We start from the raw sequence: 26,456 nt of genomic DNA on the forward strand, positions 1-26,456 counted from the left end.
CTTGCCAGAACCGTGCTGTGCTAGATGCACACAAAATTGATCTGTGCAAGAGCTGCTGGCCAAGGAGCTGGTGTTTGGGCTGGGACGTGGCTCTGTGCCCCTCCACTGGGTCTGAGAGCTCCTGGGGTTTGCCATCGGTGGGTGGAAGTGCTTACAAGCACCAAATCAAAGCAGTTCTAGTGGGTTTCGTGTGTCAAGAATCCAACCCGCCTCATTGTCACCACGTGTACAGCTGTTTCTCTCCGCTCTTCACCCTTGACTGGAACAGATTCTTCAGCTGTGCATCGGAAACCACGACCTCTTCATGAGGAGGAGGAAGGCAGACTCCTTGGAGGTCCAGCAGATGAAGGCACAGGCCAGGGAAGAGAAAGCCAGGAAGCAGGTGAGAGACATCTATAACTAGACCGCGAGCCCAAATCCAAAATGCAGATGAAATTGGGGAGGAACAGTCTCCAGAACGACACTGAGCGCACGGAGCAGCTTTGAGGGATGGTCCAGCTGAACGTCTCTTTTTAGTAGCCTGTTCCCACCTCACCAGGTGTCCTAACTTGGCTCTGGGGTTGATGGCAGCCTGGCAACCCCAGTCTGGGCCCCGCACACAGGAGCAAAACTGGGAGGACGGGACGGAAGGGCTGATCTGGGTGTCCCGCAAGCACGTCTGCATCTCCCCCGCCTCGGTCACTGGAAAGATGGAGCGTGTTGGGGTAGTTGCTTGTAATTAAAGCAGGGGCTGTGAGGGGGAGCTGTGCTTTGCCGTAGTTCTTCGCCTCATTTTCTAATTACGCGGTGATGGAATGCACGCCGACGTTTCGGGGCGTGCAGCCTGCATGCTAATTTGGCGCTGGCCTCCTTTATCTGCAGCAGGTCAGCCCAGGCGGCACAAACGGCTCTTTGGAGGCAGCGGGGTGTAGCCAATGAGCATATATCAGCAAATTGGATTGTATGAATCATTGTTTTCTGCTCGTAGACCTTTTCTACTCACTGAAACCTGCACAGCTAATCTGAGTACTGGTGCTTAGAATATCAATGTCCCTTTTGCACTGAAGCCGCTAGATAGCAGCAGAAGAAACCCAAGCAGTCGTTTGCACCAGGAGGGCCTTCTGCTCCAGGGATGAAGTTAATGGGCTCGAGCGTGTCCGTGTGGCGCTGACGTTGGGGTTGAGGTGCTCAGCTGGACTGGGGATGTGATTTGGTTTGTCTTGCAGGCACCTCCTGAAGCCGTTCTCCTTCCCAGAGCTTGTGGGGTCGCAGGAGGGGACGAGAATCACTGTAAGGGTGACCAGGCCAGCTCCTCTGGGGACAAAGGGCTTTTTGTGTCCCCCAAGGGTTGCTCTGCTCCATGAGAAGTTGACATTAGTGGAGCAAAAGGTTCTCCTTGGAAGGAGCAGCGTAGTGTCCAAGTGCTTGTGGCTTCGGACGCAGGTTTTGCAATTTTCTGAGGTTTTGCTGCGTTTGAACAAGAGCAGGAAGAGCTGAGGTGCTGTGCTTAGGTGAGGGAGGTGGCCCACGGGCACTGAGACCAAGCGGCAGCTTATCACTCAAATCCAGAGCGCTCGTGCTCTCTGGGAAAGGTTGGGCTGCTCCTTGTGCTGTCTCACCTGCTCGCTCCAGGATTCACCATTGTTAACCGATTCCAGATCATCCTTTTATATCGGGATTTCTCGTTAATGGAAGTCCTGAGTGAGATGCAGATAGTGATGATAATTAACGAGGGGAACCTTTAATAGAGGGAAGCAGAGCCGTTAGAGCAGCGGGCATCCTGCTTGCAGAACACAGCTGGTGTCCGAGGAGCGGAGAAATGTGTCGCACTCGCTTCCCTTATTAAACCCGCGGGTGGGCTGTGCAGTGCTGAGTCCTTGCTGTAGCGTGGAGATTTATCACGCATCCATCTCTGCTGCTGGAGCACTTGAACTTGGCGTGTTAATTAATTAGCCCGACGGCTCCCTTTGGGCACTTGGCTAGCGGGGAGGCAGCTGTTGGGCACGTTCAGTCTGCACAAGGCTCTCAGCATCTCTGGGAAGAGGTGACGGGGTCTGCTGGGCTGTTCCCCCCCAGGAGAAGTGTTGCTGTTCCCTGCACACCGAGCTGGAGGGGGACAGTTTGTCTCATCTAGGAGCTGATATAGGCATGGTCGTGCTCTTTGTGACCATCCCTATAAATGAGTGGAAGTGAAATTTCCCACGGGCTGGGGGAGATGTGACAGCCATCCATGTCCTTCAGCCTCCTGCCATGCAGTGCGTCGATATTATAGAATCATAGACTCATAGAATCACTTTGGTTGGAAAAGACCCTTAAGGTCATCAAGCCAACCATAACCTAACTCTAGCACTAAACTGTATCCCTAAGAATCACATTGATTTAGTGACCATCCCCTGTGCTGGGACCTGGGGAGGCCAAACTGCGAACCCTGGGGTCAGTTCTGGGCCCCTCACCCCAAGAAAGGCCTTGAGGTGCGGGAGCGAGTGGAGAGAAGGGAACGGAGCTGCTGAGGGGCTGGAGCACAAGTGTGATGGAGCGGCTGAGGGACCTGGGGGTTCAGCTGGAGAACAGGAGCTGAGGGGAGACCTTCTGATCTCTGAACTGCCTGAAAGGAGCTTGGAGCCAGGGGGGTCGGGCTCTGCTCCCCAGGAACAAGCGCCAGGAGCAGAGGAAATGGCCTCAAGTTGCGCCAGGGGAGGTTGAGGTTGGATCTGGGAACAGTTTCTTCCCCAAGGGCTGTGGGGCATTGTAACAGGCTGCCCAGGGCAGTGCTGGAGTCACCATCCCTGGAGGGCTGGACAGACGGACATGAGGTTCTCAGGACATGGCGCAGGGACAGGGCTGGGGGAACAGCTGGGACTTGATCTTGAGTGTCTCTTCCAACCAAAATGATTCTATTTGATGTTTTGAAGATGCCCTCTTGCCATCTGTTCAACTTGCTCTAACTCCAGGCACAGCTGGAGCTCTTGGGACCCTCCTTGCCTGGACCAGCATAGGAGGGGCTGTGTGGGGACATGATCACCTGCAGGGCAGCTTGTGGGGCAGTGCTGTGGGGAGCAGCCTGATCAGAGGGCAGGGGCCTGTCTCAGGAATGACACTTGTCATTGCAGGAGCTGGGTGCGTCAGGTCACCCCTGTTTAGTGAAGTTCCCCATGTTAATCAGCAGAGAGGAAGCAGCCGTGCAATCCTCTGCTCTAACCCCACATACTGACCCTTTCTCACCTTGTGGAAAGCCTCCTAATGTGCGTTATTCCTCCTTGCTTTCCCCTATCCCTTTTTCACAGATGGAACGGCAGCGCCTGGCCCGGGAGAAGCAAATGAGGGAAGAGGCTGAGAGGACGAGGGATGAGCTGGAGAGGAGGTTGATGCAGTTAAAGGAAGAGGCAACGATGGCCAACGAGGCTCTGGTGAGTCTCCGGAAGGTTGTTCCTCCCTCTTTCCATTGCTGAAGCGTTTTAGGGAGACACTAAGTGTCCTATGGCTGTTCTCAAACTGCTGCTGTGGATGGTGATCAAGAGGCCAGATGGATTTGGTTTCATCCTGCTGTGGGAGCAGCACAAGAGGAGGATTTGATCCAGAGCTTGGGCACATCCATGTCTTGGCTGCGGAAGGCTGGAAGGGAGGGACGCTGGGCCACGCTCCGGGGGTTGGGAGCACTTATGGGGAGACATTCAGTACACTCGATGGCTTAACGTGCCTTATTTCTCAGATGAGGTCTGAAGAGACAGCAGACTTGCTGGCTGAGAAGGCTCAGATCACGGAGGAGGAGGCCAAGCTCCTGGCTCAGAAAGCGGCCGAGGCCGAACAGGAGATGCAGCGAATCAAAGCCACGGCCATCCGGACGGAGGAGGAGAAGCGGCTGATGGAACAGAAGGTGCTAGAGGCAGAGATGTTGGCACTGAAAATGGCGGAGGAGTCGGAGAGGAGGTCAGAGGGTACAACCTTGCAGCTGCCTCTGCTTTGCTTTCCAGCCCCTTTCTGGCTCAGCCCAGAGCAGCTCGTGCCTCGCGTTGTCCGTCCAGCGGCTCACACTGAGCCCTTGGCCTCCCGTGCGCGTTCAGCGGCAAACGACCCTGTGGCTCAGCTGGTTTCTCTCTCCATCTCGCTGTTTGTCACAGCCGGGTTGTCTCCGGCTGGGAAATGGTGCTGGCAGAGCAGTGGTGGCCCTGAGCTTTCCCTGGAACGGAACTGGAGACCCTTCTCCAAAGCCTTTATTTTATTCTTTATTCTGGATGGTACATCAACATTCCCTGTTCTCTTTTTATTCCTCTATTTACCTCTCAGTTGTTCAGTTCTCCTCACCGGTTGTGAGGTCTGTGTTTCAGGTTAGCCTGAAGGTCTCCCTAGCTCCCGGAGTCCTTATTTCTCATTAAAACTGGTGTTTTCAGCCTCTTGATCCCCAAGCCCAGGTCCCACGCTGCATTTGGTAGCGAGCAAGTAAAAGATCATTCTTGTTTCCTTCCAAGCGATTACTCCTTTCCATGTGAGAGCTTGCTTGGTGTCAGCCCTTCTGCTTGGGTAGACACTGCCCTTGTCCTTCTCTTCTTGCCTTGGTCTCTATCTTGTGAAGTCTTCACTCAAATTTTAATCCAGCTTTCTTCCCACCTTCGACTTTCTCCTTGTGGAGGGTGGTCCTTGAGCTTCAGGGGTGAATACTAGTTCTGGAATAGTTGGGCCCTGCGAGCAGGCAAAGCTGTGCCATCTTGGGTGCTTTTTCCTTTTTGAATGTAGGGAATAATCTTTATTAGAGACTTACTTGTCAGAAAACTGCCTCTCCTGCTGTAAGGCTGAGCTTAACTCTTGAAGTCATTCTCCCCATCCTGGCATCTCAGCACGCTTCTCCAGCCCTCCGCCTCGCTCATTGATTCTCCAGAGCCCACGTCAGAGCTGCCCTTCTGTGGCTTGGAATTTTGTGCTAATTAAAACGTCCCACCTGAGAGAGGTCTTGTTGTGGGACAAATCTCAGCCTATTCTGCACCTACACTGTGATCCTGCTTCTCCATCTTCTCATTCCTCTCGACTCCAATCTGACAGTTGCCTGTCGCTGTGTTTCTTGCAGGGCGAAGGAGGCTGATCAGCTAAAGCAAGACCTGCAGGAGGCTCGCGAGTCTGAGCGGAGAGCAAAGCAGAAGCTTTTGGAGATCACCAGCAAGTCGTCTTACACAGTAAGCATCATCTGTAGTGTCGTTCCCCATTCCCAGCCTGTAAATGTCCCCTCTGCTATAGCCAGAGGAGTCCCCTGTCTCCATCCCATCATGGACAGGTACGAGCCGTCCCATCGCATTGATGCTCAGAAACCCTTGGCAGTGTTGTCCTGTTCATCCAGGCACCACATACGAGAACGTCACCTGGCTCTTTTATTTGTTTCCGCCCTTTCTCGTGCTACCAGAACAGGGAGCTGCTGGGGAAATTAAAGGCAGCTAACTTTAAACCAATTTAACAGCCATGTCAGATACACGCTTTAATAGCACGCGTGGAGTGTACCAGCTCATAATAGCCTTTAAAATAGAGTTAAATACTTAAAAAACGGAGGATGTCCTTATTCTTATTAGGTGGGATAAACTTTGTTCAGAACCTGTAAATTCATTATTTGGGCATAAACCAGACACCGCACCTCTATGTGCTGGGAAAAAAACTTCTTGAAGGGAGATTATTCCATAATTACTCATTAAGAGGATTTCACACCTTCCTCTGAAGCATCTGGTCCCGGATGCTGCCGGGGACTGGAATACTGGAGTAAATGATCATCGCTTCGATCTGTCTGGTGGTTCCTGCCCTCTGCTTCTCTAATTGTGCTGCCAGGGGGACAAAACCCATCAAGTGTCCCCTCCGTGCAGCTCACACCTGCTCTGGCTGCCGCGCAGTCCTGCGGGGAGATGGGCAAGAGCTCGGCAGCTTCAGGAATAAACTCACCAGACGTACGTGGGAGTTATTGACTCGTCTAGTAGTGAAGTTTTAATTGGTACCTGCAGGCTCCTTCCCCCCTCCTCTGGAAACTTTAGAGGAGCAGATGGAAGAGGGCTTGAGATGGAGTAATTTTTCAGCTCCATACTCTCAAGTTCCCTGCAAAAATGCTCAGAAGCTTTTAAAGCCGTCAGCCATGGAAAATAGTTGGGTGCTCTTAGCTACGGGATGCTCGGTCAGGTGCCAGATAAAGCTTAGCCTTGGAGTGTTCTGTATTTGACAAGACACTGGGATTCTGGGATCCAGTGGTTCTTTAGTACTGGGTTTAACTTATGCACAGGGTGAAGTGTCCTCATTGAAACCCTCCTGCGTGGCTCCATCAGCCATGAGGCGGCTGCTGGTGCCGGGAGGGGAGGGGATGTGCTTTTTTGGCAGATTTCCCCCACGCGGCTGCTGCTCCTCCTGCCCCTGCACAGGCTCGGTCACTGTTGTTTCCCAGTGTCAGGAGGATGCGAGTGTGACCGTTGTGCCCATATCCAGGTGGCAGCACCTTGCTGGGCTCTTCCAGCGCTCAGCACAGAACAGACATGGAGCTGCTGGAGAGGGGCCAGAGGAGCCACAGGAATGACCCGAGGCTGGAACAGCTCTGCTGGGGACAGGCTGAGAGAGCTGGGCTGTTCAGCTGGAGAAGAGAAGCTCCGGGGAGACCTTAGTGTGGCTTTTCTGGACCTAAAAGGGACCAATAAGAAAGATGGGGACAGACTTTTGAGCAGGGCCTGTTGTGACAGGACAAGGGGTGATGGTTTTAAACTAAAGGAGGGAGATTCAGGCTGGACATGAGGAAGAAATTGTTGGCCTGAGGATGGTGAGAGCCTGGCCCAGGTTGGCCAGAGAGGGGGTGGCTGAACCATCCCTGGAGACATCCCAGGCCAGGCTGGACGGGGCTCTGAGCACCCTGAGCTGGTGCAGATGTCCCTGCTCATGGCAGGGGGGGCACTGAGGGAACTGGGGAGGGCCCTTCAACCAAAACTGTTCTGTGATCCCCTGTTCACCTGCCTCGCTCCTCCTGTCTCCTGTGGCCTCTCTCCTGGCTCTGCTGTGTGTGTGTTCAGGGCAGACACGTGAGATGTGCTGAGATCCCGGTCCTGAGCACCGCTTCGAAGAGCTGGATTTGTGCAGCCTGAGAGGGAACAAGCCCAGGTGGCCTGAGGGATGAAGCAGCTTTGAAAGCTGCTCTTGGGCGGCTCATGTCCCTCAGGTGAGCGGCAGCTCTGCCATTCCAGCTCCTTAATGAGGGTGTGATGCTGAGTTTGCCCTTTTCTGAGGTCCCAGTGCTTATGCTGATCGTCCCTGGGCACTGAAAGCTTGACAGGACTTCACTTGGGGGGACGAGCAGGAGAGGGAGGGAGTGGATGAATATAGAGGCACAGAGTCCTTTAGTTTGGAAGAGACCCTTAAGATCATTAAGTCCAACCATTAATGTCTGTGTTGCAGAAAAGGCAAGAAACGGTTAAATATATAATTTTTCTTTAACTTTCCAGTTTCCAATCCTGGTTCTTTAAAGCTCATTTCAGTGCTTTTTTAGTCCTTGAAGCCCAAGCTGCTTCTGTGATGTGACTGGTAGGTGGTGCATGAGAAACAAGACGTGAATCTGAGTCTCGGGCTGTCAGGGCTAGGAGAACAATTCATTCTTTACCGGCTTGGCAGCGGCTCTTTCCCTCCTTCATTGCCCTTCAGGTCCCGCTCGCAGCAAGACTAGAGGCAATTGTCCCTTCTCTGCTCCTCTTCACGTAGCAGGTGGTTGTTTCGGGCTCGCCCAAATTCTCGAGCAGCGAAATAAAGGCAGTGGCAGCACCAGGAGGAGCAATCCCCTTGAGGGAAGCCTCACGACACGACTTGTGCCTCCTCTGTTCTCGCCCGTCTCGCTGGCTCGTGACCCCGCCAGCCTGCTGCTTGCCGCTAGTAACGGCAGCAAATTGCTTTAATGCCCTGTGGGGTTATGCAGTTTGTTCCAGGTGAGGAAGCACATAAGGGGAAAGGTCTGTGTCCCCTTCGTCACCCTGTATCACCTGGATTAAAGATCTCCGTGCCTTCTGGAAGGTTTGCCTGGCATTATTGCAAACGGCAGGAAAATGCTTTGCTCCAGATATTAAGCCTGTGCCATCGCAAGCCCTCCGCAGACTCTGTGCTCTTTCCTTGCTCTTCCTCAATGCTACTGCTCTCTGACCACCAGTTTTTTCATTGCTTCATGAAAGAGTGATGCTGAGGACGGGCAATGAAGTGGCTGTAGTGACCCTGACAAACTGACACCTGCATTTAATGATTGCAGCAGCTGAAATCCCTGCTCAACTCTTGCTGCTCTTGTTCGGCTTTGTCGTTTTTTTTTTCTTTAAACCCTAACAAGCTTGTGCTGAAGGAAAACAAACCGAAGCTAAAGGTTGTTTGAAGGCCAGCAGGGCGGTTCTGCTGGCTCCCCGCACGGCGCAGACCGCGCAACCTGCGCTGGGAAGGGCTTTGCCAACACCCGTGTGCCTCACGGGGACGGGACCTGCATGTCAATGGGATGCCGGGTTGAAATCAGTTGCCTTGGCAGAGCTGTCCCCTCGCCTTCGAGGCTGGAATTTAGGTACTCGGCTGTCCCTTGCAGCACCCGCTCCAGAATTAATGCGGCTGCATCCTGCGCTCCAGCCGTCGCGAAGGGGAGTGAGAAATCGCCTTTCCTTCTCGTGCCAGTCTGACTTACCTGGAGCGCTCCAGACGGCTTGAGGTGCTGCTTGTTCGTGCTCCTACAAGGTGTTTGCATTCTGGCTTCGCCCCCGCAGGGTGAATGAAATGTGGTCCCTCTCGAGTGGGGGACGAGCCCCAGCTGTTTGTGCATTCCAGGCTGGCGGCGAGGCCAGAGGCAGCTTATTGTGCAGAGTAAATCTACCAGCGCCCCGGTGCTAGCGGGTCTTGTTGAAGCGGAGCTCGCTGCAAACAATCACAGTCTCACAGTATCACAGTATGTTTGGGATTGGAAGGGCCCTGGAAAGCTCATCCAGTGCAATCCCCCCATGGAGCAGGAACACCCAGATGAGGTTACACAGGAAGGTGTCCAGGCGGGTTGGAATGTCTGCACAGAAGGAGACTCCACAACCCCCCTGGGCAGCCTGGGCCAGGCTCTGCCACCCTCACCCCAAACAAGTTTCTTCTCATATTTAAGTGGAACCTCCTGTGTTCCATCTTGATCCCATTACCCCTTGTCCTGTCATTGTTTGCCAACGAGAAGAGCCTGGCTCCATCCTCATGACACTCACCCTTTATGTATTTATAAGCATTAATAAGGTCACCCCTCAGTCTCCTCTTCTCCAAACTAAAGAGCCCCAGCTCCCTCAGCCTTTCCTCATAAGGGAGGTGCTCCACTCCCTTAATCATCTTTGTTGCCCTGCACTGGACTCTCTGCAGCAGTTCCCTGTCCTGCTGGAACTGAGGGCCCAGAACTGGACACAATATTCCAAATGGGGTCTCACCAGGGCGGAGTAGAGGGAGTGTCCCAAATAGGAGAAAGGAGAGAAAAAAATAACCAGCTGGAGTACAAGATCTGGTTTCGTGGGACAAGTGCCCTAGAACCATCCACCAGATTGGAGCAGCACCATCTCCTGCCATCCCCCAGTCCAGCCTGCTCTGGGCTCCTTGGATTTGTTCCAGGAATCCCTTAAAGCAGGAAGGAGCATCTGCCAGAGAGGTGGGTGAGCTTTTGGATGCCGGGCTGGATTTCTTGTATCCAAAACAAGGGCTGGGCAGCAATTCCGACTCAGACCCAGGAGCGCGGTCAGAAGCTGCTGTGCCGTCCTTGTCCTGTGCCACCGCTTCAGCCTCATCTAACGCATCAGCAGGGCAATGAGATGCTTTTTCTCTGCTGGTAATGAGCCCATTTAGTAGAGTTGTGACAATTTTTGACTGAGAAGAGTCATGTCTTTAGGGGAAGATAAAAATCGAAGGGCCTGGCAGCATTTTGCAGGAGGATGAAAGTCCCACATCCGTGCTCAGGTGTGATACGAGTGATTCCTGATATTATCTCTGCATTTCCAGCTCAATCCAGCACTGGTTCCTAAGCACTTGGAACTGTAAGTTAAAAATAAGATAAAAATGAACATTAAATAGCTGTCAGAGACCTCCCAAGAGGCAGCTTGCGTCCAGCCCTGTTTTAAGTGGCACAGTGGTGATAAAATCTGGACTTTATGGTTTTGTCGGTAGGTTTTGAAGGCACGTGGTGTTTTGTCTCCTATTTACTCCCGTGAAGAGCAAGATCCCAGCAAAGCAATAGCTCTGAGTTAAAGAGCAAATTGTGAATGGAGCAAGAGGATCTTGAGGCTGCTCTGGTGCTTGGGCTGCTGGGCTTGTTTGCTGCTCTACCCTGCAGCGCCTTGGAGTGTTTGCCATCTTCTGCGTTAAACGATCCCCAGCTGAAAAAGAGCTGAGTGATGTGCTCTGTGGAAAGTCTGAGGCTGGTTTGGACAAATGAGGTTGTGAGTAGTGTTGTGTCAGGGGTACAGGTGCCCCTTCCCTTTCCTGTGCAAATTATAGAATCATTTTGGTTGGAAAAGCCCCTCAAGATCATCAAGTCCAACCCTAACCTGACTCTAGCACTACCCCATGTCCTGAGAACCTCATGTCCGTCTGTCCAGCCCTCCAGGGATGGTGACTCCAGCACTGCCCTGGGCAGCCTGTTCTGATGCCCCACAGCCCTTTGGGCAAGAAACTGTTCCCCACATCCAACCTCAACCTCCCCTGGCGCAACTTGAGGCCGTTTCCCCTCGTCCTCATTACATTGTTAGTACATAGCACCTTGTGCTCAGCATTGCTCTGACGGCACCTCTGTGTTACAGAATGTTTGCTATAGGAACACTTGTGTGGCCAAAATGGTTAATTTGTGCTCTGCCTCTTTAGCAGTCCATGAACTCGAGTACGACAGCGCTGCCGACCGACCTGCCCAGCTTCAACCTCATCAGCGAGAGCCTGTCCTTCGACTTCAAGGATACGGACATGAAGAGGCTTTCCATGGAAATCGAGAAGGAGAAGTACGTGTGCGCAGTGCGGGGCTGTGTGCCTGGATAGCGGTGGGAGGAGAAATTGTACCGGGGCTGAATGTGACTTTTATGTTTCGAATGAGCAGGTGAAAGGGGGAGAAATCCTTTGGGTTCTCATTTACCTGGTCGTTAATTAATAGCTCTGCCCAGAACATGATCTAACTAGTGAATGAGCAGGTGGGGACCTGGTGTCACAGATGTGTCTCTAATACCTGCCTAAGGGTGAGTTTAAGCCCACTGAGCCCTGCACCACTCAATTCCTCTCTGTATGATTAACCTGGCTCTTGCTTAGGCTTGAATTATCCGTGTCAGTAGGAAGAGTTCTCAGTCTGCTGGTGTGCTGAGCTATTGCAGGCTGGCGCTTATGCATTTACATCGTGTCCAGAGAATGTAAAGACAGCAGGATCCTGCGCTAACGTCCCGCATTAGAGCTTTAACCCCTTTTTCTTGGAATCTGTGTCATGTTTATATATAAAAAGTGCGCGCAAGCAAGTTGGGATGCGATGACGAGCTTTGATCTTGTGTTTTCCTGAGGGTGCGAGTGTAGCCCTCGAAATTACAATTTTAGCAGAAATCAAAGCAGATCAGATTTTAATCTCTGTAGTAATAATGAGCTTTATTCATCGATGGGTGGTAGATCAAAGCTCGGAGGGCTCTGCCACAGCGCCCCGGCCAAAATTTCCCGGGGCTGGGATGAAACACCCCTGGGTCCCAGAGGGTAGGTTATTTTGCCTCAGCTCAGAACCGTCTCCTGTGTATGAAACAACAGACCATGCGCTTGAGACGGAGGTTAGAAACTTCTCCTAAAGCCAGAAGGAGAAAGATAGAAGCTGCAAATGGCAGGATAATTCCCAGTTCTGTACCCAGGTTGCTAACTAGGTCATCCCGCTCTCCTAAGCAGGAAGAGCTTGGCGCTGCCAAACGCTGAGAGCAATAACCAACATACTTTTGCCGACTTCTCCGGGACTCTTCGCCTTCCTTGTGTGCTGAGATAAACCCCCTACAAATTTTGGCACCCCAAATAGGTTCTTGTTAGTCCGCTGGTGCTGGGACCTGGGTCTGGGTGTTTAATCACAAGTACGAGGCTGGCAGGGTGTGATTTTTCTGCAGTCGATGCTTCGAGTCCTGAGAATGGTTTATGGGGTTTTTTTCCTTTCTTTTTGTTTGTTCTTTCTTTATCTGGGAGACCTTCTCCTCTGCTGGGCATGCTGTGTGCCTAAAAAATACCCGTATTTTGGGGGCGGTGCTTGCTCCCACACATTCTCAAGCTCAGTCTCTCTAAAACGTAGGAAGTCGGTACATCGGGGTCCTGCCTCGCTGGGAGGATTCGTGCCTTTGATTTTCAGAGCTGACTTTGCAGAGTAGGGCAGCGCCGCTTAAATCGCTGCCTTGTAGACTGAAACTGTGACATTAACCCGTGTCACACTGTAGCTTCGCTCGGAAATGGGGAGACTTACAGACACCACCCAGCAGCTCTGTTTTGGCTTTATTTTTTATATAGCATCACTTAGAGTTTTGTTCTTGGGTCAGCTGCCTGGCTCTTCTTTTTAATAACAAGCAAATTGCTCAGAGTAGTTTACCACGTGCTGTAAATTAACGTTGTCGGTTCCACACACTATAAGTGATGAAGAGAGGGTTTTTCTGTTCTAATTCCCTTATGGGCCGCCACGATATAGAGTCGGTGCTAACCCAGGACTCTTGTGTGTGTGCCAGGGTGGAGTACATGGAGAAAAGCAAACACCTGCAGGAGCAGCTGAACGAGCTGAAGACGGAAATCGAGGCGCTGAAGCTCAAGGAGAGAGAGACGGCGCTGGATATATTGCACAATGAGAACGCCAGCCGGGGCAACAGCAAGCACAACACTATTAAAAAGGTATCGGACGGCTCCAGTTTGTATCTCGCCTGATGAAATCCTTTAAAAGCAACACCAAAATAACCCTTCCGTTCGGTTTAGCTTTTGCACAAGTTGTTATAATAAAATTGTTTGGTCTAGGCTCTCTTCCCCGGCTGCTTAGCTTTGAACCAGGGTGCGGAAGATCCAGCTTCTGGTGGCCCTGGCTTGTGGTTGCCCCAGCCGAGCCTTGTCCCTCGGCGCTGTGGGAAGGGATGCAAAGGCTTTGAGGTTTGAAGGTCTTGCTGAACCTTAACCAAAGCTGCACAGGGGTGTGTTAGGAGAGATCTGCCACCCCAGCGACCCCAGGAACGGGAAAAACCCTCCCTGCCTATTGCAACCGTTCCCTCCAGGCATTGCAAAGCCGCAGCGCTGAGCTTCTCTGGTGAATAATAAGGGCAAAAATCCTCCTGATTTACAAACTCTCGGTAGAAAAAACCGAAAGCATCATCCTCTCTTTTAATCTCGAGTAACCTATAGTGCAGCTTCAAATACTAACAGCAAAACCTTTCGCTAGCGGGGTGTGTGTGAGCTCTCTGCTCCCTGTGCTCGGGACCTGGGAAATTGCCTCTAGAAATGCGGTTCAGATGAGTAGTTTAGCCCAAAAGTGAGGATGGCCGGGTCTGTTCTCCCGGGGCTCACACCTGAAAGGCCACAACCTTCTTTATTTTCCCTTTTTCTTAGTAGCTCTGCTGTTGTCCCAGCTGGGCTCAGCGTAAGGAGAGGCCGGGGGCACATCCAGAATTGGTACAGTGGGATGTCATGATCAGTCCTGGTCACCTGCAAAGGGTTTTACCCTGCAAAGGGTTTTACACTGGAAAGTCAGTTACCCGGCTCTGCTCGCAGCCTTGGACAGGATTCAAATACCCGTAGGCATGGGTTGCAGGCTGCGGTAACAACTCCGGGTTGTAAAAACAAATCCTTCTTTCTTTCCGCTTCCCAGCTGACAGGTCCAAAAGGATTTGAAAATATCAGTTCGTGTCAACTTTCATGGCTGGGAGTCGCTAATCACTGAATTGGGGCAGGAAAATGAATCCAGCGGGTCTCACTTTCCCATCTCCCCGTGCTGGCCCAGGGCTGTTCGAGCTCCTGTCCCACCAGAGCAGAGAAGCTGAAAATCTTCACAGGCCCTTTCGTCATCGTAGAATCTGAGCGCATTTCTGCTCCCAGCGGGTTTTGTATTGTCAGGTTTTGTCTCTGTGCTTACAGTCCTCAGTTTAAACAGAAAATGCTACATTTTCACATCTGACAGAGACAAGTTCATAGAGAGCTGATGGCCCCATTTGTCTCACTTAAAGAAGGTGGCTGGGCGATCATTTCGCCGCCTGTCAGCGCTTGTCGCTGTCATCGGGACTGTGTGGTCCATCCTGCTGCCTCGGAAGCTGGAGCCTTGTCCTGTCCGCTCCCTTCAGGAGGGACCCGAGCCCGCCCGGCTCCCGCCTCTCAGGCTTTTAAATAACAGTCTGTAAGCGGAGCACATCAGGATAAAATCACACACTGCTTGTGTTCCTGTCACCGGGAGGTCAGGAGCCCTTTTGTCTTTGCAGTTGTGATGGAAAGGAAAACTCCAGATGCTCAGAATGGGGTGATGCTGGCAGCTTAGCAATACTTCAGCAATACCAACCCTCTGCCCCACCTGGAAGCCGCTGCTCACTTCAGCGCTCCGGGCAAACCGTACCGATTGCACGGGTGTCCTGACGTTGCTCGTATCACAGAGGATTCTTTTGTTTTCTGTTGTCGTTGTTCATTTTATTTTGCTGGTTTAGCCTCAAGCCCAGGGCAGAAGACCTATCTGCATTTGAGACCCCCGAGTCGGTTGTTGGAGGTACTCTGCGTGGGCGCTGGGCTCGCTGGCTGCCGCACTAACCCTGCATGAGCTTCCCCGCCGGTGCTGCCACCCCCGCGCCGCTCCAGTGATGGTGACGGTGACAGTGGGGTCCCCGCGGCACAGCCCCCTGCATGTCGCACGCTCTGCCCGGCTCTCGCTCCCTCGGCAGCGTTCGCAGCCTCCCCAGAGCCGTTCTTGCGCCCGATCCTCCGCGCTGGGAAGCGTCTTTCTTGGCAGGGCTGAGCTGGCAGCGTCAGCGGGGGAGCGCAGGCGTAGATGCGTAAATAATTAAACGCGCCTGTTTGCGCGCTGCTCCCGGTGGCTGGGAATCTATCGGAGGTGCGGGGTGGCCTTTGAAGATTTCTTTCATGAAGTAAACCAGGACCTTGTTTGCTGCAGAAAGAAATTCAGGATTTAAAATAAAAAAACAACAAACACCAAACAAACCCCATCAGCTCTTTGCTGCCAAAACTGTCATAACAGCCTCAAAATGCTCCGTCTTGCAGCGGAGCAGCACGTGGATGCATTTGAGAGGTGTCACAGGAGCACGAAGCGGATGGCTGAGGGTGGTTCTTGGGCATGGCTGTGGCTGGGGGTGGCCCAGGGGGATGGTGCTTGGTCACCGTCACACCCGGGGACACCGGCTCTCTTAACGCCGTGTCTCTTTTTACCGGCGCCTGCTTTCCTCCCAGGGTTTGCCCTCAATCGGTGTGCGTGTGGAGCATCGCCTCCCTCCTTCGGGAGGACGACTTTGGGGAGGCTTTTGTGCTCTTTCCTCTTGCACACCCGCAGGGTTTAGCGAGTGTCGAGGGGTCGCGCTAAGGGAAGAGATGACACGGATGCTGCAGTAGCAGCGCTCGCCAAGGCAGGTGGTGGCAAAGCTGGTGATTAAGTGCCTTTGGAAAAGGCTTTTGTTCCAAGTTCCTGCATGGTGGGCACGTACAGCGGTTCCCAGCACCTCTGGAGCTGTGTGGCGGAGGCAGGAGGATGCTGGAGCTGCAGACGTCTCCCTGGCCGGTACCCAGGAGTGATCCGCGCAGGTTTGTGCTGTTCTCAAATGGTCCAGCCCTCCCAGAGCTGCAGGCAGCGCTGTACATCACCCCAGTTCAGGTTTTGTGCCGGGCGGCTGCTGCCAGCCATTCTGTTGGGACTACGGGTGTTCCCAAGACCCGTCGTTCGGTGGTTCTTTGGGAAGAGGGACAAAGCGACTAAAATAAAGGGTGACCCTGCGGGTCCCGGACGCCTCGGGGGAGGCGATGGATCTTTCTGGGGCAGGCTCATTGTGCTTGAAACCCGCGGTCCCATCCCGACTGGCTTGAGGAGCTCCGTAGCAGGTGAAACTGGGGCAAAATCCACTTGTGGCCGCAGCACGAGGTGGAGAAGTGAAGCCCTGGCGGTTTGTGCAGAGACTAATCCAGCAACTGGGAGCGATTTGGAGCCGGGGAGGAGCCCCCGTAATTAATCCAGATTCGCAGCAAGTGCTGCAGTGTGACCTCTGGGTTTTGCTGCCTGCCTTTGAAGACGCCCGCGAAGTTTTTCATGTTTAATTACGTGGTTAACATGCTAATCCTTTTTTATGAGCTCTGTGGGCACAGCACAAGCATCTCATCTGGAAACCGATTTCCCTTCTCTGTAGCGCTCTCTGCCGCGGGCCGGCGCTGCCGATTCCATCTACCTCGGCTTCGGAAGGGTTTGCCGCTTCGAGAAGATGAAAAACCCACTTCTTCCTCGCGTCCTCCGGTGTAGGAATGCTCCCAGGACAGGCTGCAGCTCTAAAACACAATCAGATCTTTCATTCCAGTTGCTTTCTTCTGGCACAGTCGTGCTTATTTACTGTGATTTAAGCCTTTTGAAGTCTCCAGGCTAGGAGCAAATCTCCACGCCTGTTCCCAGAAAAGCGGCTTTGTCCTGGAGCAGAGCTCTGGTCTTCGAGGATGGGCTTGGCCTTTCCCTGCCAGGCTCTCTTTTTCTGGGTCACCGCGTTGCTGCGGGGCTCGCGGTGTGGTGGGATGCGGTGAGCTCTTGCTGATGATGCTCTTGCCAGCTCCTCTCCTGCTGATCCTGGTTGCAGTGCAGTGTTGGCGTCAACTCAGGTTTTTCCCGTCATGGAGGCACTTGAGGTTTGGATAAGCTACTTCAAATCTGCTTGTTTGTCAGCAGTAGACTGGTGGGGCTTGCTCCATCATTGGGCCAGGAGTGGTCATGTTCTGCCAGGTTCCTACAGATGCAGCATCGTCTCCTGCGGGTTTAGGCAACGAGCAGCTGCCGAGCACGGAGGGGCAAACAGGGCAGAGCAAAATGGACTGTGTGGGTTTGTCTTCAGTCCTCTCACCTTCAAGACATAGAACCACAGAATCATTTTGGTTGGAGAGATGCTGAAGACCATCAAGTCTAACCATTCCCTCACCCCTAGCACTGGCCAATGTCCTGAGAACCTCATGTCCGTCTGTCCAACCCTCCAGGGATGGTGACTCCAGCACTGCCCTGGGCAGCCTGTTCCAATGCCCCACAGCCCTTTGGGGAAGAAATTGTTCCCCACATCCAACCTCAACCTCCCCTGGCGCAACTTGAGGCCGTTTCCTCTGCTCCTGGCGCTTGTTCCTGGGGAGCAGAGCCCGACCCCCCTGGCTCCAAGCTCCTTTCAGGCAGTTCAGAGATCAGAAGGTCTCCCCTCAGCTCCTGTTCTCCAGCTGAACCCCCAGGTCCCTCAGCCGCTCCATCACACTTGTGCTCCAGCCCCTCACCAGCTCCGTTCCCTTCTCTCAACTCGCTCCCGCACCTCAAGGCCTTTCTTGGGTGAGCTCTGGGGTGTCCCCTGCACCTGTGTGGGGACACTGATGGGTTAGCAATGGGCGCTGCCATCCAGGCTCTCGTGATGCTGATAGGAAGCTGCTGTGCCACCCCCAAATGTTGCTGGGGAGATGGAGAACTGTGACCATTTTGGGGCAGAAGGGTGTTCATGTGCCTCTGGAGCTTCATCCCGCAGAGGGAGGTGACCAGCATAATAAATACTTTGCTCTGGGAGGGCAGGAGGGATCCCGGGTGACACAGGTGGGTTCATCCATCCCCGTGGATCCTGTGGCATCCTGTACATGGGCAAGATGCAGAATTGCAGCTTTGCCCTGTCATCACTCTATAATCCACCCTCCGGGACAGGAGGAAGCTACGACCACCAGGGACATCCCAGCAGGAGCAGCACCAGCATTTCCATCCCCTGGGGAGCTGCGAGAGGAGAGAGAAAATCTCAGAACACCTTTTGTGAGCGCAGGAGGAGCCGGAGGCGCGTCCCCCGTGGGGCTCACCCGCTCATCCCCGTGTCCCCTCCAGCTTCATTTTCTTCCTGCCCTGCTTCTCGGAGCTGGGAAGTGAAACTCCCTGGCAGCCAAACTGGGACACGGCAGCCGCCTTCCCTTGTTTACGAGGAGCGAGAGGAAACGTCAGGCCTATCAGCTATTTTCGTGGCATCCTTTGAAAAGCGTTTCCTTCAACCGGAGCGTCATCTTCTTTTCTTTTCAAGGCGCTCATCAAAGCCTGGGAGGCTGGGGGGAGATGTTGTGCTGAGGAGAGAATAAACGGCGGCGTGGGAGGAAGAGAGAAACGGCCAGGGGTGGGGGACGGAAAGTTCGGAAAGGTTTTGGTTTCAAAAGTCAGCGTGGGAATTGGAAGGTCCGGCTGGCCGGTGGGGACCAGGCGGGGATGGAGAAGGACGTTGAGGGGAACATAAAGAGGATTTAATGGTTGCAACGCCAGGTGCTGATTTATCAGGAGCCGTAGGTCTCCCAACAGATGTCCCCAGCGCGGCGTGGGGCGAGGTGATGGCATTGGGTTGGCACAAGTCACCCTCTGTCACCTCCAGCCTGGCTGGGCTGCAGGATAAACAACCTCTGCGCGTTCCTGGGGAGGATGGGGAAAGGCTGATGGGATTTCCATCCCCTTCTCCCCCGTCCCATCCCGGTGCGAGGGGAGGACACAGCCCGAGGAGTTCTCGCTGCCCTCCTTGCCCTGCAAGAGCTCTGTGCCTGCGGTTATCGCGTTAGCCACTCCAAAACACCTTTTCCTAGGAGGGACTGATTGGGTTGCTTTTGTTTGTTTTTCTTCAATCAAATCAGGCCTGGGAAGAAGCAGAGCTCAGCGGAACCCCAGTGCAGGAATGCAGGGAGCGGGACTCTTCCCTTCCTCGTTTCTTGATTCATTTGAGCTCTGGCCGCTTAATTGCGCTTCCCTCTCTCTCTCTCTAAATTTTCTTTGATGGCTCTGGTAGCGCATTGTGGAGCCCACCCTCCCTCCTGCAGGAAGCAGATTATCATAATACTGCTTGTAAATCAAGTTTTTTCCCCCCCTCTCCACACTGACGAGAATGTAACTCGTTCTTAATCACCCTGCGCGGCGCTGCGCTTTGGGTACGTGTATTTATTTATCTCTCCTCGCCCGGCTGGGCAAAGAGGAGGTGCTGGGGCTTTCCCCCCTGGAGCTCAGCCGCCCGCACTGGCTCACCAGCCAGGAAAACAGGAGGCAAAGAAAGAAAAAGGGAAGGAAAGGGGGGAGTTTTCCCTCCAGGCACGGCGGAGGTGGTGGAGAGTCAGTGTGCAGTCAAGAGCGATTTAATTTCCTCCCTGTGTATTCATCTGCCTGCCTGTAATGGGATGGGAGAAGGCAGCTGCCCGCGAGCTGCCGGGTGTCCCTGGTGCCACGAGTCCCCGGTGCCAGCGGCTGCCGGAGGTGCCATCACCCTGGGGACAGTGGGGGAATATCAGCCCCTTCCTCTGGCTGAGCCCCTGCTGAGGTTTTAGCTACAACTCAGCTCCTGGTGATGGGAAATGGGGCAACTGTGCCCGGATCCCGCCGGGGTGATGCTGTTGTAACGCCCTCAGGTGACTGTGGAGAAAGACAGATGGAGGCTCCTCTCCGGGAGCCGAAACGGGAAGAAATCCTCCTGCCTGGACGCCAGCGCTGCAGGAGCCTCTTGGCTTTGTGAGAAAGAGCCAGAGTGTAACGTGGGGGCGAGGAGAGATGGGGGTGAGGAGAGATGGGGATGCCTTGAGTGAAGGTGTCTGCTCTGTCACCAGTGAAATTCCTGCAGATATTGCCTTTCAGGTGGTGAAATATGTCTGGTGCTGAGCGCCAGGGAGCAGCAGGACGTGGCCCTCTTGGAAATGCAGCGCTCGCCCCTCTCTGTGACACCCGGTCTCATCCAGACCCATCCTTGCTCCCGCTCCCTGTGCCCCCGCAGCTGGGCTGCACTTCTCGTGCTTCGCTTTCCCTGGATAGGTAAAAAAAAGCAGCATCGAGCATCTCAGGAGCCCTTGAAGGTCACGGATGAAAGCCCCGGTGAGAGCGCAGGGCTGTATCTCTTCTCTCCCCGTGCCGGTGCGGGATGCCCCCAGAGCTCAGCCGGCGTCCCCGGCTCTGCCGCAGCATTTGCTCAGGACCGCGCGGCTCTGGGCACCGTGGTGTCTGCCCCCGGCATTGCTTTGGGGTTGCCCAGCCCTGCTCTGAGGCGCCCCAGGGCTGCGACAGCACACGGGGGACGGATGGAGAGCTGAGCGTAGCTCCGGGCGGAGAGCAGGCTCAGAACAGTTGAATCTCCTTGATAAGCCTGAGGGAAACATCTTCCCTCTGCCTCAGCAGTGGCTGCAGGTGGCTCCTTTCTCTTCTCCATCGGAGCGCTGGGTTTGCTGGGGGGTCTGGGGGCATCTCCCCTTGATGTGTTCTAATGGAACAGAACCGGGAGCTGCCGTGGGCTGGGGGGGTGGTGGTGCGTGTCTTCTCCATCCAGCCTGCAGAACAGATCACTTTAGTGGGGGGGTGTTGGGCAATACATCGCTGGTGGGTAAATCATAGAATCACAGAGTCATTTTGGTTGGAAAAGCCCCTCAAGATCAAGAGTCCAACCATAACCCACCCCTGGCACTGCCTCATGTCCTGAGAACCTCATGTCCATCTGTCCAACCCTCCAGGGATGGTGACTCCAGCACTGCCCTGGGCAGCCTGTTCCAATGCCCCACAGCCCTTTGGGGAAGAAATTGTTCCCACATCCAACCTCAACCTCCCCTGGCACAACGTGAGGCCGTTTCCTCTCGCCCTGTCTCAATGTCCGTCCCTGGGGTGTCTGGCCTCCCAGAGGTCTCGCTGGTGCGACGGGGAAGTGAAGCTGCCCCGCTGGGCTGTGGTGGGTGGTGCGAACACGTGGGACGCGTCCCCAGCCCCCTGTGTCACCCACCGCCTGTCTCTGCTGAGACTGGGAGGGCAGGACCAGCTGTGCTCGTGATGTCCGCTCAGGTTTGATACGCCAGATTTTCTGGGCTGAGACCCAGCCAGGCGCCTGCTTGGGATCACGGGCGGGATCGCTGCTGCAAGAGCCGAAACGCAGCCGCCCCGGGGCTGTCCGTGGGGCTGGACCAGCCTGGGGCTTCTCGCCCCTTTTTTCTTCCCACTCCAACCTTGAAAAAGAGTCAAAGATCTGCCCATGGCCACAGAACCCCTGTCCAATGTCATCCACCCCGCTCTGGGGGGACGCTCAGGAGGACGAGATGGCCCCGGCGATACTGCCAGCACACAGTATTAAGTCCCTGCAGAAATTTCCTCTGCAATACAGATTTTTTTCAGCCTGGCGCGAGAGCCGGGAAGGAATTACCGAGGCAAGGCCGTGGGAGGGGGAAGCTCTTGGCAGCTCCGTCGCGGGGCTTAACTCGCTGTAACGGGATCCCAGGATCCCTGCTTCAGCAAAACCGGCGTCCCCGGCAGAAGGCACTGCCGCTTAATCCAGCTGAAACGAAGCCTTTGCAATTAGCCGGCTGGTTTGGCAAACGCCTGCGGTGATTTGGCAGCTGGTGGGAAGGTGGCACCTCTCCCACCACGCTCCTTTGGGTGCTTATCTGTAAATCCAGTGATTTTTCCCTCGCCGCTGAGGATGTTTCTTTCATCTTGGTTGCCCTGCTAGGAAATGTGCTTGTGGTTCCTCCGGGGGGTGTTATTTTTTGGGTAGGTCTGCAAGAAGCTATTCTGGGCTGGGTTTGCAGGTCCTGCAGCGAGGACTCTCCAGCTCCATCATCCCGTGGGACGCAGGGGCAGGGGGACAGTGTCACCCCCGCGGGTGTGGGGACAGCGGTGACAAATGGACCATGCTCACCCCGTTGGGGCGATGTGCTGGGGTTGGACGTGAGGACGGGACAGAGGACGGTCCCGAACTGGGGACAGAGTAACGTGCACCCGGTTGGCCCAGGGGTGTTGGGGACACTGGATTTAGAGCCAAGTGTGGTTCTGCCTCCCTCCTCAGCCCATAGTGATCGTTTTTCCTCCAGCTTTGCAAGAACCTCATGTGTCCCCCCACCATGTTTCTCCTCCAGCTTTGGCAGAGCCACCCGTCTCCCCACCCTCAGGCCATGGGGAGGAAGGCGCAGCCGGACCCCAGGGGCGCAGTCCCACACCCGGGACTGTCACCTTTGCTCCTGGCTCCTCTGTATCCCACAGCCTGACAGCTGCAGCCACGCTAATTACATTGATTAGGTCTGTGGCCTCTCAGCAGCCTTTGCCTGGGGGGCAGGTGCTCCCCAAGCCCCCCCTTGCCTGCGCTTTGCCCTGGGTGCAGCCGGGAGCTCGCTGCACGACACCCCCGCTTCTGCCTGCCCGCCTGTGTTCCGAGGGGCCGGGGCTGGGCCAGGAGGGGGTAAAGACACCAACTCCCTCCTGCTCAGCCCCGCCGGGGGGGGGAAACCTTATGGGAAAGAGGGGGGTCAGCCCCGTCCCCCTTCAGCCGCCCCCTGTGCTCTCTTGCAGCTCACCCTCCAGAGCACCAAGTCCCGCGTCGCCTTCTTCGAGGAGCTCTAGGACGCGCCGGCCGCCCCGCACGCTGCTCCGGAGCTGCTCCCCGGGACTGGGGTGCCCCAGCCAGGGTGGGGGGGCCGGGCATTGCCCCCGGTCGCCTGCCAGCCTCCATATGCCGATGGACTCGGGCCCCGCTGCCCACGGACTGTGTGATGTTCTCTAGATTAGTGTCCCCTCATCCTCCTCCCTGCCCTTTTTTTCCAGCCGCCTTCTTATTTTTCTAGTGTAGTTTTTTGGCTCAGCTCTCCGGTTATTCCCCCGGTGCTGGGGTGGGGGCTGCAGCCGTGCCCCCCCGCCTGGCAGCCGGTGGAGCAGTCAGTGTGCCGGGGTGTCCCTGGGCTGTGTCCCCCAGGGAGCGTGGGGCTGTCCCCAGAGTGTCTTCTGGGGGAGTGCGGTAAATCAAGGGGTCACGGGGACCTCGGGCTGTGGGATTGGAGCTGCTGCTTCTCTGGGGAGAGGAGGTGGAGGGAGGAATCACAGAATAAGGGTTTAGGGTGAAGGGCCCTTCCCAGCTCCCCCAGTGCCCCCCCTGCCATGAGCAGGGACATCTGCACCAGCTCAGGGTGCTCAGAGCCCCGTCCAGCCTGGCCTGGGATGTCTCCAGGGATGGTTCAGCCACCACCTCTCTGGGCAAGGAAGGTTTCTTCTTCCTCCTCCTCCTTCTCCTCCTCCTCTCTGCAGGGATGAGGAGCGGAACAGCTAGTGCCAACCAAATGAAACCTTTGCTTTTCCTCATTTACCTGCAAACTGTGACAAACCTGGGCAGCTTGAGGCCAGGGGGGCTCTGGGCTGGGCTTTCACTGGGTGCCCAGGTCTGGCACCCCTGAATGTGCTGTGGGGCCACCCCAGCTCCTCCAAGCCCCCCGGGGGTGCTGCTGTCCCCGGGTGAGCCATCCTGCTCCTGCCTGCCATGCGCGGGTGCCTTTGCTCCAGCTCTGACCCCCTTGGGGGACGGTGACACCCTGACCTTTCCTTCATGTCCCAAATCCCTCGCTCGGGGGAAAACCTCCCTCCCAGCTGAGATTTACCATTTAATGGAGCTGGTGCTGCCCGCAGCCTCTGGGGACCCCCAGTGCCCCCTCCCGCCCCATCCCCGGACCCACAGCCACCCCGGCAGCTCAACCCAGGGCTCGGTATGTTGGAAATCGTGTCCTGAACCCTTTCTATTTAAAACCGCGCTGCCTTGGATCGACTCCCCGCGCGTGGCCGCGATTCGGCGGCTGCGGCCCGGCACAGCCGCTTCCCCACCCCCCGGACCGCTGGAAGAAATCACCGTTTTCTCCTTTGTTTTAATAAAAATTCAGAGCACTAGGAGGGGGAGCTGGGACTTGTTCGCTCTTTTTTCTTCGGGAAAACCTCTCGCTGCCGCAGTTCGTGGTTTATGGGAAGCGCAGCTGCAGCCCTGGGATCCCTCTGGCAGCTCTAGGGGGGTGGGATGGTCTTTCCTCCCCATCGCTCCGGGATCCCTCTTGGGACCTCGTCCCCCTCCGTCCCCACTTGCAGCAGGTGCCCTTTTCCCTCCCAGGTTTTGGGGTGCCCAGGGGGGCTGAGCCCTGTGGTTTTTCTCCCCCGGCTCTGCCCGACGCTGCCTGATCTCAGCCTGCCTGGAATAAATAAACGATGCGCTGCATTGACCTCATTTTTAAAATTAATTACTGATAAAACCCCTTTGGTGATGTGGGGACCCGCCTGAGCTGCCGGCCCTGAGCCAGGGGGGTTCACCAAAGCGTTGTTGGTGCTGAACACCCCAAGTCTGGGCAGGACCCGGCCTGGGGAGCTGCTCCCGGCACCCAGCCCCACTGCAGCCTGATGCACTCAGCGACGGATGCGCTTGTGTGTCTGCTCACGGGCACCAAACCCAGTGATGTTAAACACTCCCGGCCCTCTGGTCCCCTCCGAGAAGCAGGTGGTGGGGGGGGATTTTTTCCCCTTTTTTATTGTTTCATGCAGGGCTGGTGCAGGTGGGATGGGGGATTTTGGCCAAGGGTGCTGGTGGGGGAGCGGGGGAGGTTTGGGGGGTGCTGGGAGGCAGCGGGTGAGGGAAGCGGGGGGTGACCTGATTTCCTGCGTGTGCCCAAAGCCACCGGTGCCGGTAATAGAATCATAGAATCATTTTGGTTGGAAAAGCCCCTCAAGATCATTGAGTCCAACCATAACCCACCCCTGTCCCTGCCCCATGTCCTGAGAACCTCACGTCCGTCTGTCCAGCCCTCCAGGGATGGTGACTCCAGCACTGCCCTGGGCAGCCTGTTCAGTGCACACTCAGCCTTGCACACTCAGCATTGCACACACAGCACTGCACTCCTGCAGCACCACACACAGCACCATGCACGGGCGCCATCGCGCACTCACGACGTTGCACACGCTGCAGCCCCGCAGCGCCGTGCCCGCTCCCTGCCGCCCTCCCGCACCGCAGGCTGGGCCATTCCTGCGCTCTCAAAGGAAATTTCATTCTGATTTTTTGCCCTTTTAGCACAATGAAGCTCATCAGAGCCCAGGCGGCAGCAGAGCGGGTGTGGGTTGGCTGGAGATGACTTTGCCCAAGGATGAAAATCCCATCAAACGGCGATTCCACGTCCCACTCCCAGCGCTCTCCTCCTGCCCCGGATTCCTTGGGAAGGAAATTGGGAGTTTTGCAAACCCAGGACAGCGCTGAGCATTTGGGCAGCGGTTCTCCGTGCGATTTAACAGTGGGGGTGGCTTTGGCACTGGCCTGGGGACAATTCCTTGCTCACATGAGTGTCCCTGTCCCCGCACCCTGACTTGTAGCAGAAAGCCAGGGCCAGACTGGGGGTAGACGGGGAAACCGAGGCAGGGATGGGGAAACTGAGGCAGGGATGGGGAAACTGAGGCAGGGATGGGGAAACTGAGGCAGGGATGGGGAAACTGAGGCAGGGATGGGGAAACTGAGGCAGGGATGGTGCCGGTGAGACTGGTGATACTGTGATACTGTGAGGCTGTCTGGCTCCGGGGCTGCCGATGGGTGTGCTGCCCTTGTCCTGCGGTGCCGGGGGCCAGGGTAAAAGGGGAGAACATGAAATGAGGAGGGAGAGGGACGGGACAGGCGGCCTCACCTGGTCCTGTTGGAGACCAGCCCGGCTCGGTGCCTGTGCCCCTGCCCAGAGCCTCTCCTGGGGGAGCCACCACAGAGCTGTAATTAAAAAGCCGATGTGTGTCTTGTTGGCTTAATTAGGGGTTTAACAGGTGAAGAGGAAGGATTTGCTGGTGGGGAAGCCACAGCTCCAGAGCCAAAACCTCTGGGTGGTAGCAGAGGTGCCCACTCAGCCATGGAGGTGGAGCACGGGGGGGAAACACAGGGACGGTAGAAAATAAAAAGCACGTGGAGATGCTCCGGGCACCACGGTTCCCTGCGAGCGGAGGATGAATCGCTGGAGCAGGGAGGTGCTGGGTGATGTGTGTTGGGGTGCAGGGCCAAGTGATGGGGTGCAGGGTGGTGTGATGGGGTGCAGAACTGCATGGTGGGGTGCAGGACCATGCAGTTGGATGCAGGACCACGTGCTGGGGTGCAAGATCATACCATGAGTTATAAGACCACGCTGTGGGCTGTGGAACCACATGGTGGGATGCACGACCATGCGGTGGGGTGCAGGACCATATGATGAGGTGCAGGAGCACAGAGAGGGTGCAGGATGATGTGTTTGGGTGCAGGACCATTCAACAGGGTGTACAACCATGCAGTGGGGTGCAGGACCATGCCATGGGCTGTGGAATGACATGATGGGATGCAGGACCATGCGGTGTGGTGCAGGACCATATGATGGGTTGCAGGACCACAGAGGGGGTACAGGATGACGTGGTTTGGTGCAGGACCATTCAGCAGGGTGTGCAACCATGGGGTGGGGTGCAGGACCTTGTGGTGGGGTGCAGGACCATATGGTTTGGTGTAGGACCATACAAGACGGTCAGGACCAGCAGTTGTCCAGGAGAGCTTGGGAGCTGC

General features: G+C 55.4%; 1 protein-coding gene across 4 annotated transcripts in view; it reads left to right on the forward strand.

Annotated features, from left to right (window-relative positions):
* Window positions 1-24,028, forward strand: part of NF2 (NF2, moesin-ezrin-radixin like (MERLIN) tumor suppressor) — a 51,179-nt gene extending 27,151 nt beyond the window's left edge. The window contains exons 10-17 of one of the 4 annotated variants that reach the window (XM_080355509.1): window positions 269-382; window positions 3,264-3,386; window positions 3,689-3,906; window positions 5,039-5,144; window positions 10,813-10,943; window positions 12,666-12,825; window positions 14,610-14,668; window positions 22,448-24,028. In XM_080355509.1, the coding sequence (XP_080211635.1) occupies window positions 269-382; window positions 3,264-3,386; window positions 3,689-3,906; window positions 5,039-5,144; window positions 10,813-10,943; window positions 12,666-12,825; window positions 14,610-14,645 (888 nt within the window). In that variant the 3' untranslated portion in view covers window positions 14,646-14,668; window positions 22,448-24,028. The remainder of the gene's footprint in view (window positions 1-268; window positions 383-3,263; window positions 3,387-3,688; window positions 3,907-5,038; window positions 5,145-10,812; window positions 10,944-12,665; window positions 12,826-14,609; window positions 14,669-22,447) is intronic. The other 3 variants (XM_080355510.1, XM_080355507.1, XM_080355508.1) reach the window with 3 other exon arrangements.
* The last annotated feature ends 2,428 nt before the right edge of the window (window positions 24,029-26,456 follow it).

This window comes from Nesoenas mayeri, assembly GCF_963082525.1.
Source record: "Nesoenas mayeri genome assembly, chromosome: 17".
Lineage (NCBI taxonomy): Eukaryota > Metazoa > Chordata > Aves > Columbiformes > Columbidae > Nesoenas > Nesoenas mayeri.